This window comes from Pongo pygmaeus, chromosome 13 (genome assembly GCF_028885625.2).
Source record: "Pongo pygmaeus isolate AG05252 chromosome 13, NHGRI_mPonPyg2-v2.0_pri, whole genome shotgun sequence".
In the NCBI taxonomy this organism is placed as follows: domain Eukaryota; kingdom Metazoa; phylum Chordata; class Mammalia; order Primates; family Hominidae; genus Pongo; species Pongo pygmaeus.
Genome location: NC_072386.2, coordinates 117,177,248 through 117,191,047, shown reverse-complemented (window position 1 = coordinate 117,191,047; position 13,800 = coordinate 117,177,248). Strand labels below are relative to the sequence as shown.

The 13,800-nt window shown below is 58.1% G+C and overlaps 1 protein-coding gene across 1 annotated transcript in view; it reads right to left on the bottom strand.

The window, feature by feature from the left end:
- Positions 1 to 458: 458 nt before the first annotated feature.
- Positions 459 to 13,800, bottom strand: part of MVB12B (multivesicular body subunit 12B) — a 179,359-nt gene continuing 166,017 nt past the window's right edge. Inside the window, exon 10 of the mRNA XM_054501910.2 lies at positions 459 to 4,285. Within this exon, the coding sequence (XP_054357885.1) occupies positions 4,199 to 4,285 (87 nt within the window). The 3' untranslated portion in view covers positions 459 to 4,198. The remainder of the gene's footprint in view (positions 4,286 to 13,800) is intronic.

Genomic DNA, 13,800 nt, shown 5'->3' with positions numbered 1-13,800 from the left:
TGTAGCCTCCTTAGCTGGTGTCTGGAGTGGCCTCTCACAAGCAGGTGAGCAGTAGGGACAGGATTGAAACCACCCAGACTCCGATGTGCTCTGCGCCCCCAGACAAGGGCTCCGGGAGAGTAGGAGGTGAAAGGCATCGAGCACCCCGGCCCTCCCCGCCGGGGCCACCTTGCAGGAGCTGCTCCTGCCTTCATGCCACCTGGGGCTTTTCTCTTTCCAGGAGTACCCCGAGGGCTGCCACCAGATAACAGCGGGGCTTTCTTCATCCCCCAGAATCCCACTGACTTGTAACCAGGTCGTCTCAACTAAACGAGGGGCAAAGAAGCCCACCAGTCCTTTCTTGAAGGCTGACAGGCCAGGCGGTGACAAGAGCCCTGCTGGGGGAGAGAGAGCTGGGGGCTTGCCCTGAGGGATACTGACCTCTGCTGGCTTCAGACACCACGACAGCAAACTGGGGAAAGAGGTTAAAACAAACGTTTATTTAACAAATTATATTAAGAATACAGACAATCACACAGTGGACTTCCCTTGCCAAGTACAAGAGTCACCTTGAATAAATATGCAGCGGGGACGTCATCCCTAAGGGCCTTGTCCAAGCCTGACACAGTCACACAGCAGCTCCATGGCCTTGGCTGGGAGAACAAAGCCGTCTCTGGTGGCAACCCCCGGACATGTGCTCAGAGTGGCAGGAGGAGGCCGGGCCGCCCTGAGGGTGCCAGGCAGCCCAAGCAGGGGCTGTGGGCTCAGGGGTGAGCACCTGGCGTGGCCTCCGGGGGCAAGGCAGGCTGCGAACTGAGTTCATGAGCTCAGCTGCTGTGTGGCTGCCAGGCCTGGGGGCTGCTTCCTCAAGGCCCTCCTTTGCTTTCATCCTTAGGCTCACCTGGTTCTCCAAGAACCTGCGGGCTGGGATTCTCCACAGATGCCTGCAGGCTCTGGAGGGCCCTCATCTGGGTGGAGGAGTACGGGCAGGCCACTCCTGACCGTGCTCAGCACCCACTGCACAGTAGCCTGGTGACCGGCAGGGCCCAGTGGCGGCCGGGAAGTCCGTGACTGGACTGGAAACAGAAAAGGCAGCCCCAGCACGGGCTTGCGACGGGATGGCTGGCCCTGCCTCTGCCGCTTAGCAGCCGGCCAAGTCTCAGCCTCTTCAACTCTAATAAGGAGCAAAGAACATCTACTTCCAGGTCACTCTGTTTTTAGGGGGAATGAAAGAAATGTGCTTAGAGAGCCTGGCCTAGAGCCTGGCCAGGAACAGGTGCTTAGAACACAGGAGTCCCTCTTGTCCTCCCACCGACCTGCAATTCCTTTACATGACCCCACTGGGTTCTCATCTCTCCAAGTGGCGGAGGACGCGGCTGGCATTTGTTCTTGGGCTTGGGGTGGGAAGAAAGGCCTTAATTATACATTTGCAAGGGAGCCTGCAGCAAAGCACCTGCTCCTTATCACCTGTGTGCCATTTCCAAGGCCTCTGGAGATACTTCAACTTTCCAGAGAGAAAGGGGAGGCGGTGGGGACAGTGTGCTCTGGTTAGCCGTTCTGGAGGGACAGAGGCTGCCGGCAGGGACAGCAGCAGCAGTGGGAAGTGCTGTGGGGGGGACCTGAAGGTTGAGGCCAAGACCCTTCACATTTCCAAGGGAACCCTTGTCCTTCCCTCCCACAGTGGCCAGAGGGCTCGTGGAGAAAAGTACTCTCCCAAAAGACAGAAACGCTCTCAATTCCTAGGTTTGAGCCAGAGTTTCACGCCTCAGTTCTGCACGAGTCCCGCTCAGGTGGGCTTACACGCACGCATGTGCGCGCACACACATACACACAAACACACACACAGGCACATGCTTGTCCTCACCCACCTCTCAGAAGGCAATAAATGGTGGGTTAGGAGCAGCCTAAAAGCTACCACAGACACCAACTCGTCCTTAACACTGTCTCTGCTTACTTATCTGAAGCTGCCGTTTACTACAACGTTCACAGTCATTTACTCTTATGCTAAGTCCGTAATGCTATGGAGAAGATGGCTCCAGCTCGCCTGAGTCCACGCAGTTTGTCCTCTTCCTGGTGGACCTGTCCATCCAGCAACTGCAGGAGGGCATGTGGGGGCACCTGGCTGGGACCCCAGCTCGACAGGGGCCTGCAGCAGCGTCAGTGGGGGCTGTGGGAGCCCCTTCCTCTCCTGCAGCCGCCCTCACTGCTTGTTCTGCGTCCTTGCAGACAGGGCTCCCATACCACTGCCTCTGAGCCTCCTAGGGTCCAGTGGAGCTGCCACAGGCTTCTTCCCAGTCATGGGAGTGGAGCGAAGGGCCCCTGGTGTTACCTGTCAGAGGCAATCTCACAACCCGGGCACGAAAAGAGGTGAAGGACAAAGTTCACAAACCCTAATAAAGTGGGCAGAAGTGGCCAGAGCTCTGCCCTCTGCCCTCCCGCTGCCCCCGCCTGCCGGGAGTCACCCTTGCTCTTGGGCTTTGTCACACTGGGCACCACCCGAGGAGCCACGGCACACATAGGTGCCCCCCGTGGGTGCCACAGGGCTCCTCAGGTCCCCAGAACCACACTGGCTTATGTGAATGGAGCATCGGCAGCCAGCCTGGCAGCCAACTCCCTGCTCAGCATCAGTCCCATGATAAGGTCCTGCCGCTGTGCCACCCAGGAGGCCTGAGAAGGCCACCCCCACCAGGGGCATCCTCGGGTCTCAGGGAGGGAGAAGTGGCTGCTTCCCTAATCCACAGAAATCAAGAGGTATCCGAGTGACGATCGGGGTGGCAGAGGAGGAAGATGGGTCCACACAGGGGCCTGGGGCCTGGAGACGGAGGGGCTAGTGCAGGGGCATGAGGTATTTCCGGCCCCGCCCGCCTCTTGGCCAGCTGCGCTGTCCGGCGCTGCCTCCCTTTCCTCCTGTTCCTCTGGGCCTTAGCTAGCACTACTGTGGGCTGCCCAGGACCTGCAGCAGGAGGCTGTCCCCGCTGAGGCAGAGGCTTCCACGGACCCAGATAGTGCAGCCCCCAACCGCGGCATCAAGCCCCCACATCGAAGAGCCAACTCTTGGGGACCCAAAGATGTCAGGTCCCCATACTCTGAGGAACCAGGACACAGCCCAGTGCCTGACACCACAGAGTAAGGCAGCCCTTCAGGTGAGGGCCTGGGCCCCGAGGGATGGCAGCCACCACTGCCTGGGCAAACGCACCTGGGGCTGAACTTGGCGCCCGGCACTGTGAGGACGCCAGCACCAGTGGGCACTCAGGAGAAATGCCAGTTCTGGCCCAAATTTGGTGACCTGGGTCAGAGGGACCTTTCAGAATGACTTGTTCCCGTCAGCAGATACCGTCAAACATGCCTGGCTCCGAGAGGGGCTGGGTGCCCGTGTGCCTGTATCCTCCTGGGGCCAGCACGTCTCAGAGGGCGTCCCTGTGGCCCCCGGGTCAGGGCACGGGGCTGAGGCACCTGGAGCTATCGTTGGCATGTGGTGGTTGTGCAAATGAGCCCTTAGGGGAGGCGCTCCATGGCCGAGCACAGCGTCCTGGTGGTGGATCCAAGCAGGGCCGTCAACCGTCCTCCTCCCCAGAAAGCAACAACCCCTCCGCTGGGGGCAGGGGTGCTGCTCCCCGACTTCCAGGCGACTGGGTGACAAGTCCATGGGATGTCCAAAGGGCAGGGTCCACCCCGGGGCCACTGGCTTCTTCCTCTCATGTCTTCTCAGGGCTGCTGTGAGATCCTGCAGAGAGGAACTTGTTCCTGGCAGCCCTGGGCCAGGGAGGATCAGCGACCCTGGAGAGTCCTAGGCAAAGCTGCCAGCCCCCAGGGTCTTCCAGGAAGAGACTCAACGGCTTCGTGGGGTCTGCCCTGGTAGGTGACAGGAGGGAGCGGAGGGAGTCAGTGGGCGTCACTGGGCGGCCAGGGCAACTGCCTGGGGCCCTCAGGGTGACTCCGTGGTGAGTGAGGTTTTTGGAGGACAACTGGTCATCACACAGACACGTTAGGAGCTGCTGGTCACTACAGCACACACAGATTAGTCATGGTTATGAACAACGTCCCCAGGGAGGCCGGGGTGTCAGTCAGGCCAGCTGAAGATGGGATGTGCCCACTTAGCTGCCCAGTCTCCGGGCCAGCCCTGCTGGGGCAGTGTGGGAGGGAGGGCTGGCGGAGGCGGCAGCCCCTGCCGTCAGTAGTCTGGGCGGTGGTGTTCTCCCCGCAGGTGGCCGCCGGCTCCTCAGGACTGCGGGATCTGCTGACACCTGGTGGGGCTGGGTGGGAGCCTGGCGGCTGCGCTCTGCTCTGTGCGGAAGCTGTACTCATACTGCAGGGGCGGGTGGGGACAGAGAGACACAGTCAGTCCATGGGACACCAGGGAAACCCCTCCACAGCCTCAGATCAAGATCAGGCAGAGGCCTGGGCTGCCTCGTGGGGCATCTTGACATAGCGCAGCTGGCCAGGCCGGTGCCAGCCAGAGCCTGCCCTCTGTTGGCCCTCGTGGGCCCCTGAACTGTGCGTGTGACATGTGTGCGTGGACACGCCTGCGGGGGTGACAGGCTCCTGTGGTGATGACTGGTACCCTCCACAGTCTCTGCCTGCTCCCTGTGAGGCCAGGCTTGGCACCAGCAGTGTGTAAAACCACGGTGCCACCCACCTGCCAGACCCGTGCTGAGTGTCATGGCCTCCTGCCCAGCAGGACAGTTTTCGTACCCCTGCTGGTAAGGGCAGATTCTCAACCCCAAACCTGGCTGAGGCCAGTCTCAGCTGCCAGGCTCTGGGGACCCCTGATATGCTGGCTCCGCTGAAGCAAGGACCAATACCAGGTGGTGCCCAGGGTCATGGGAGGGGCCTCCACTGCTGTCCCTGGCACCATCCACACCCTCCCCATGCCTTCCTCACAGAGTCCTCAGAGACACCCCTGCTGAGGACTCCTGACAGGCCACAGCGGGGCCAGGGCAGCTGCCCGGGGAGGGGACCTTCCTTTATGGCTCAGCCCTGCTGCTCCCCTGTCTGGGGGCAGGAGTTAAGCCTCATGCCAGAGACCCCAGCTCACCTAACCGACCCTGGCTCACCAAAATGCGTTCCAAGTCTGATAGAAATTTAGAGAAGGGGTAAGTACCTCTGAGGGGGCTGGGAGCACCCACCTAGAGGCCAGGTGAGGTCTCGGTGCCCAAACATGAGGCAGGGCACGTGGGCAGAGCAGGCACGGGGCAGAGCAGCCACAGAAATGGGCTGGCAGCTGCCTGGCCAGACACAGGTGTGAGGCGTTGGGGCTGGGTGGGGTATGGGGAATGGCCTGGAACCCTACGTCAAGGCAGCCTTGTGGTCACACGGATTTTAGGAAGCAGGAGCTTAGATTAGATCAGTGGTTTTCAAGCATTTTAAGTATTTAAAAAGTTTTAGCAGTAGAATTGTCGTAAGAAGGGCTCCCCTGCAGAGAGCAGATGGAAGTGGAGCTGCCCTATGGGTGAGCTGACCATGAGCTGCAGCCCCTTGGGGGACACCTGTACATGGGCAGGCCAGGAAGGGAGGCCCTCAGGAACACGGCAGGGGTCACACCGCCCCAGCAGGAGGCCGAGCACTGCACCCAGCCCCAGGGAGGGCCCTGGGGTGCCCACGCCCTGCCCACCAGCAGGCGGCCTTCGAGGCCCGCCCAGCCCTCCCTGCTGCCCAGAGCGAGCCGCCCAGAGCAAGGAGCCCTCCCAAGAGCCCTGATGAGTGAGGGCCACAGGGCTGAGCCTTCAGGGGCAGAGTGGGGCCCAAAAGCCCTCCACCCATGAAGGAGCACGGGAGGCCTTTTTCCCTTAAAGTGGAAAACTGGTGGGGAGGCTGTGGCAGCCAGCAAGTAATAGCCCAGCACCGCGTCCATGACCACAGACTAGTGCCACGGCCACGGCCAAAGCCCAGCACTATGTCCACGGCTGCCACTGCTCCACGGTCCCCAGGCTGACCCGGGACAGATGGACAGACCCGGGTCTCAGCTGGGGCTGAGGCTGGCTCTGTCCCCGTGTGCACGGTGCGCTGAGCAGACGCATGGCCCCCGAGCCGAAGGGAGCCCTGTTCACAGCATCTGCTGCCTGGCAGGGTGCAGAGGTAAAGACCCGAGGCTGCAGGGCGACTCAGGCAGGCTCCTCTCCTGCCCTCAGTGAACTCATGTCTCAGGTGGGGTGATGCGCCCACGTCCAGGCCTGCCCAGAGTATGGAATGACTCACGGCAGCTCAGGGCCCGCAGCACCCTAGCACTAAGCAAGCGATCACTGAACATCTGGCTGCTCCAGAGAACACACCATGCAGTCCCAGCTCTCTCACTCCAGCCCCCTCATTTTCCTGCTCGCCAACCACCAGGCACAGGCCGCGGTCAGGAGACTCCGGCTCCGGAGGCTGAGGAGGGGGGCTGCGCCAAAGGCTGGGAGGACACTGCCACCTGGTGGCCGCCTGGGCACATGCACGGCAGGGAACAGCGGCAAATTCATTCCCTGGCTGGCTTCATCAGCCCTCACTGACATCCGCCCTGCGCGGGGCTCCCAGGGTAGCAGAGGAGGGGGCGGGCATGTCCAGCACACCCCAGCATGAAGGCCACCTCCAAAGGCACATGCACGGGGCGTGGGGACCACCGGAGAGGGCAAGGAGGGCTTCGCGGGCAGGGGGCATTCACATCTTGAAAGCAGATTCGGGGCCTGACTGGGGAAGGGCATTGACAGCACCCAGGGCAATAGGTGCCAAGGTGCAGAGGAGAGCGCCACGGGCACACATGCCTGCGGGGATAGCGGGGCTGAGGGCCTACGGCGTGGATAGTTAGGCCATCAGCCCCAGCTCCGGAGAGAACATGCAGCAGGCTTTTCAACCCTGAACGCACACCAATCCCCGGGGGGTCCCGGTCAAATGCAGATTCTGACTGGGTAGGTCTGGGGCCAGGCCTGAGAATCTGCATTTCAAATAGCTCCCAGGTAACCCCATGCTGCTGGTCTGGGGACCAGTTTAGATAATTCTACGACCCAGTCACTGGGACCTGGGAATGGGTGTGGACACGGATGGGCAGAGAGGGAAGGGCCAGAGACCACATGCTGTGCAGAGAGGAGCTGGGGAAGGACTGGCGGTGGGAGGAGGGGTGAGGAGAACTGGGGGAGGGGGTGGGACATGGCTTGGAGGCGCTCCACTTTGGATGCTCCAAGGCCATGCCAGGGAGATGCCTGCAAAGGTGAATCGTCTCAGATGATGGAGAAAGCCCAGAGCCAGGTTCCTGCAGGGCAGTGGAGGCGCTGGGGAGGCGTCCTGGGCCGCGCCCTTCTGCTCCTTCAGTAGGCCTTGCTGTATCTACCGGGCCGGGTTCCTGGGGGTGGCAGGGTGTGCTGAGGGCTGGCCGGCTAGAGAGAGCAGGTTAAAAGCGGTTGCAGCCCCAGCCCGAGTGTCCACAGCCAGAGGACCTAAGCTCGGGCCTGGCGGGGGCTTCTGGATGGTGAGCGGAGGAGCAGGACGCTTCCACGCCTGTGTGAGCAACTGGCTGATTGGGCAGACGGGCTGTCGTGGGGACCCTGTGCCACTGTCCCAGTCTCTGAGGCCAGGAGTGGGGACAGGGTCACGGGGAGGGCATGGCTGGGCTGAGCTCCTATCTCCCGGCCCGTTGGCTGGGGGATGGCGGAGAAGGCGCCCCTTCCTGCCGGTTCCCGCGAGGGCGCACAGATTGCGCCCCCACCCTCTCTCCCTCGGGATTTTTTCCCTTTTTAGGTTATCTTGGCTGGAGAAAAGCGCCACCCACCCCCCCTTCTTGTTTTCCCTAACTCCCCAAATGAAATTTCAACATATGTCCCGCGACATAATCCCCTCTGGCTGCGGCCGCCTTCCCGCAGACGCGGTCCCTGCCCGCTCCTCCCGCCGTGTTTACCCAGGAGACGGGGCCGCTTCTGGAAGCCCTTTCACTCCCTTGGGCAAACAGCGAGTACCTTTGAAGGTGGATTTGGGCCCGGATCTGTTTACTCAAGACATTAGTCTCCTGTATAAGGAAAACCTGCACTCGCGAACAAACAGCAAATCCTTTTTGAATTAAAAAAATTTTCAATTAAAAAGCATTTGGTCCGCACAGCCCGGTCCAGCTGCGCAGCGCCGGGCCTGCGCCCTCTGGTGGGCACAGGCCACCACTGCAGCAGCTGGGCAGCTCGGGCCTGGGGCCTTTCTCGGGAAAGAGATGTAACTGTCAGGGGTTCTGCCAGGGGTCCTGGAGGCTCTGCCAGGGGTCCCGGGGACCCTGCCACTGATGGAAGCAGGCGTCTCAGGCCACGGTGCGAGAGTCTCAGCTTCTAAAAGCCTTTCTCATGGCGAGGCCAGTGTCCTGCGATAGAAGGTGCCAACTGCAGCTTCCAGCAGCACCTGGGAGGCAAAGTCACTTCAGCCCCAGCTTCGAGGCAAAGAGGGGGCAATAGAACCTACTGGTCTACTCACAACTAGGACGATTCGTGTGCAAGTGCCTTGAGAGTGAAAATAATTAGCCCTGGTTATGCAGCAGAACCAATGGCTTTAACCACAGTGATGCATGGCCCCCACCTGTGGTTGGTAGGAGTTGTCCTGGTTTAACCGGCACGGGGACATCAGCATTTTTTGAAAACACTCAGATGATTTCAGTATTAATTGCACTAATCACCAGAGGGGAAGGCAAGTGCACTGCCCCTCCAGCCTCCTCCCTCCTTCCCACACCAGGTCTCATACTGAACACTCTAGAGGGCTCCAGACGAGAAAAGGCAGTAAGGGGCTGTTCCCAGCACCCGAGCTTTGCAGAGGAGGAAAGTGAAGCCCAAGAAAGGATCTGACTTCCTGAGGTCCCAGAGTGAGCTGGGCAATGCTGGACGAGGCCTGGGCCCAGAGAGGCACAGGGGGCAGGTGCTGGGCTGGCTGGGAAACCTGCATTAGGGCAGGCATTGGCACCTACCTCTCCTGGGGTGCAACTCCAGCATGGGGGCCAGACCGACAGACATGAACTAGTGAGCTCACGGGTGAATCATGGTAGGGCCTGGAATGGTGTAGTCCAGAGGGCAGGGGCTGGGCCAGGCCAGGTGAGGACAGGTGGGAGGGAACCAAAGGGGCCAAGGCTGGGGCCAACGAGAAGAGTCTGGTGCAGGGGTGGACAGACACTGATGGGTGGGCTTGGGCAGGTGGATGGGCCTGGCCCTAGCACAGGCAGGGAGAGGTGGGGGAGATTCTGCACAGCAGCCCCACCTGTCTGCTTCTCCAAGTCCCCCGGCTCAGCACTCCAGTCATCCCCCTCCATCTCAGGCGCTCCCATGGCCTCGGCTATGATACAGGCTCTTCCTGTTTCTAAAATCCTAAAGCCTCAGCTTCCTCACATGAGGGGCGCCACATCCTCATCTGTTTCCTGAAGATGAGGAATGCAGCCCCGGCTTCTGAAATGCTGTGGGAGGAGAGAGGCAGGGCCCAGCACAGTGCCCACGTCACATGGCGAGGCCTGAAGCGCTGCAATCCCGGGAAGGGCCTTCAGGGCCCCACAGCCCCATCCTGCAGGCCTCTTCTGCGAGATGAGGGTGGGCCGTCCACTGCTTTCTAAGCCATATTCCGGGGCCCCTCCCCAGGCAGTACTTCAGTGGGTGTGGGCGTTTCGACAAGGACCCCAAGTGACTCTGAGCAACTGTTTGGTTTGGAAACCCTGCACGTCTTCTGTGGGGCCGGCTGAAGTCCTTGCTTCCTACTTGGGCCATGGTTCTAGAGACATTGAAGAGGCTGCATACCCGGCGGGAAGCCCCAGCTCCAGAAAGCGCGAGAAAGTGCTTCACCGGGAGGAAGGTTGTTCACGAGCAGGCGGGCCTTGGGGTTAGGGGGAAGCCAGGATGCCCACCTCATGCCCCGGAGATGAGGTGGATTCCTTGTTCAATGCTCTCTTTGAGAGCAAGGCCCTATAGCTGGGCCTGGAGCTCAGGGCTATGACCCCTGTGGTTAGGAGTGGGGAGCCGAGTAGTCTGGCAGGACAGAACCTCCTTGCCACTACTGGGGAGTGAGCCGAGGTCCCATGAGGCTGCACCACCTGACCAAGGCCTCGGGGTCAGGGCACAGCTGGGAGAGGCCTTCAATGACCACACTGCAGGGTGTGGGCAGAGGGGTGGGTGAGGGCTCCCGCAGACCCTTTAGGAAGCCACTTCTGTTTTCCTAACAACAGCCTGCCCAGATGGTTCATGAGCTCTAACCTGGGAGCTGCAACCCAGGAGCAGGCAGCCCCAGATCCAGCTGCGGGGGTTCTCACCCTAAACCAGGGGGTGCAATAAGGGCCCCACTGGCTCCATGTGGTTCTAGGGCCCCCCACTTCCAGCCAGTTCAGCCCCTGCTCCCTGGAGCCAAGAGCTCCAGAAGCAGAAGCCTGTGTGTCTGGGCACTGCTGTGTCCTCACTGCCCAGCACAGCACCCAGCCCGGGTCACTGAATAAATGCATGGCCATCTGCCAGTCCAGTCCCTTCCCGTCTACTAGTCTGCATCCCAGTCATTCTGTCAATCCTCATTGGTACCCAGCCCCTCCTGTCTTCTCCAAGCCTGGGTCTCCCACCGGGTGATGACAATGCTGAGGGTCTGTCTCTGAGGGACACCCTGCCCTAGGCTGCCTGTCCCCTGGGCTCAGGGCCTGGAGAGCGCCCTCACCTTCAGGGCACCCTATCTATCTCACAAAGCACCTTCCACCCAGGATCTGGCCTGCATCCAGGAGCAGGGCAAGTGACTCCTAGCTCCCCACCCTGATGCAGAGCCCTGAGCCCCACATCCTGGGGAGAGGTCTTTCCCCTGCCTGGTTCCCTCTCCTCTCCCAGGCAGTTCTGTCAGGAACACTCTTCCTCCCTCAAGTGGCAAAGTCCTACGTGTCCTTAAGGACCACTAAAGGGGCACTTGCTCTGGGGAGCGTGTTCCTTCCCCGGGGAGAACGGACCACAACACCACTTTCTATACCCTCCTCATGCTCAGGGCAGCTGTGGAGCCTCAGCTGTAGCTCCAGAGCCCTGTAGAGATCACAGCCTAGAATGAATGCAGGAATGAGTGAACAGTGGGTGGGTAGCAGTGGGTGAGTGGGTGAGTAGATGACTGGGTGGGTATGGATGGATGGGTGGATAGGTAGGTGGATGAGTGGATGGGTTAATATGTGGATGGGTGGGTGGGGCGGTGGATGGATGGATGGATGGGTAGGTGGATGGATGAGTAGATGGATGGATGGTTGGGTAAGTGGGTGGATGGATGGGTGGGTGGACAAGTCGATGGTGAGTGAAGAGACACATCAGACTCTGGGCATAGCTCAATGCAAAGGAGAGAAAGCAGCTAGCTTAGGGGCTCAGTTCTTGGGCAGGTAGAAGGTCATCCTCGTTTCTAGTCCTTGTGGCAGCAGCACTGTGCCTGCACAGCCCTGGGGCCTCTGGGCATGACTGAGTGACAGCCCATCCCATGGTACAGCAACTCATGCACGTCAAGTACCAAGCCCAGGGTCCATCCACAGCAGCACGTCACGCCTGTGGATGATGAAACTGAGTCCTAGTGATTTGGTCTGTTTCTCTATGCAGACAGTGTACAAGCTGCAGGTTCACACAGTGCTGGCCTGTGCGGTGTTTCACAATAGTCATAAACACTGAAAAGTGGAAAGACTTTGCATAGGATGCCAATATTTATCTAGATGTTATTGAAAAAAACATAGGGAGATACGACAATTCCAGACTCTCATTCTCACTCAGTAAACCCTCAGTCTCACAGGTGGGTGGTGGGTGGAGGTGGCCTCCTTTCCAGAGGCCTGTGCTCTCGTTTGCCACAGTCCCCCGCACTCTCTACACGGTGCCCAGCTGGGAAGAGTGTCCACTGCCATCTCACCACAGTGACTGGGTCTTGTGTGTGCATGTATAGGATGATACAGGCAGAGCAAGCAAGAAAGCAAAACGTTTCTCCTACCTGTGACTATTAAAAGTAGGAAAGTGAAAGAGAAAACTATGTATTTCCAAAAAAAAAAAAAAATGGGAGAAAGCACATTTTGTGGTGGAAATGAAGACGGCTGCATGACAAAGACAAAACCATGCCTCGCTCTCGCCTCGCTCTCCCCAACCCTTTGCTCCCTGTGGCACCTGCGTGTCCAGCTGTGCTGCTCTGGGTGGAGGCTCTGGGCAGGGCTGTGCACCGTCAGATGCCCTGGCCACTAAATAAATGCTATTTCCCTTTTCTTCTCTTTTTTTTTTTTTTTTTTTTTTGAGACAGGATCTCACTCTGTTACCCAGGCTGGAGTGCGGTGGCTCGATCTCAGCTTACTGCAGCCTTGACCTCCTGGGCTCAAGTGATCCTCACACCTTGGCCTCCCCAGTAGCTGGGACTACAGGCATGCACCACCACACCTGGCTAATTTGTGTATTTTTTGTAGAGATGGGGTTTTACCATGTTGTCCAGACTGATCTCAAACTTGTGGGCTCCAGCAATCCACCCATCTTGGTCTGGCAAAGGGCTGGGATTACAGGTGTGAGCCACCAGGCCCGGCCTAAATGCTATTTCAGTGTCTGCAAACAACCCTGGGGGGTGCCCTGGTCATTGAGTCAGCATTTTAGAATTCACCTGAATACCACCTAAAAAGTGAGTCTTTGTATTTCTCCTCTTCTAGATTGTAGAAGGGATTTAAAACCACACTGATTGCCAGCACTGGTTACTGGGTGGAAAATGAGAGCCGTGAGGTGCTCTGGAAAGGTACCCTCCCCACCCTTTGTCTTGATGCTTATTTTTACATACATGCCAGGTAGCTTTCCACTTGTTCATCTTTGTAGGCATTACTATACCTAAAACTAGAGGTGCAAGTTTCCAGAGACCATAAGAAAACGGTAGGAAAATCCTCCTCTGAAGGACGTGCAAAAGGCGAGATGTTCACCTTGACTTCAATTCTGCATGAGCGGGTATGACTCATGGCGGTAACCAGGGCAGGTGGTCCTGCCTGGCAAACATAATCTCTGCTTCACTTTATTTCTGCAAGCTCAGCCTGGTTCTCTTATTCATATGATGAATGCCTTGGGCCACCACGGGAACAAGCTGTGTGGTGGTGGTGGCTGCTAGGACATCGGCTGCCGAGAAGACCCAAAAGGGCAGTGGGGAAGGGGGCCTCCAAGACTCTTGGAATTAGGAACTCTATTAATACAATCCACCATATTAATATGCTTGGGGAGAAAAAATATGATCATCTCAATGGATGATTAAAAGATATTTGTCAAAAGCCACCATCCATTTCTGATAAAAAACATTTAGGAAAACAGAAATAGATGGCTAACACTTTAACATAAAAAAAAAAAAAAAGAGAGACAATGTCTATAAATGGCAAGTCAAAACGCAGCACTATGGGTTAATATTGAAACTACAAACTTCCATTTAAAATACGGATGACATAAGGAGGCCTAGGGACCTGCAAGTCCCTGCCGAGGTGTCGGACAATGGCACACAGGAAGAGGAACAACCTTGCCAGGATGGAGGCCTCAGCATTCACAGGCGATGTAACTGCCTGCTTGGGGAACCGATGAAACGCAGCTGGAAAGTCATCAGAAACAGTAAAAGAAGCCAGAGGGATATCTAGCTCCAGAAATATTACACAAAAGTCAATGGTTGCTTTACATAAAAGTGGCAGAAAATAGAATGAGAAAAAAGATCTCGTTCACAAGAACCACAAAGAAAGAAAGCATCTAGGAACGACCTAAAGAGAAAGGACCAAGACCTGGGCTTACAAGAGGCATCCCTTGTTTCTGGATGGAGAGACGCTTGATCTAAGATTCCGATTAGTATTCTATTCAACCATGTGCTCAATGCAGTTCAATAAAAATCGAGAGTGGGCTTTTTGGAACTTCCTTCCCCCCC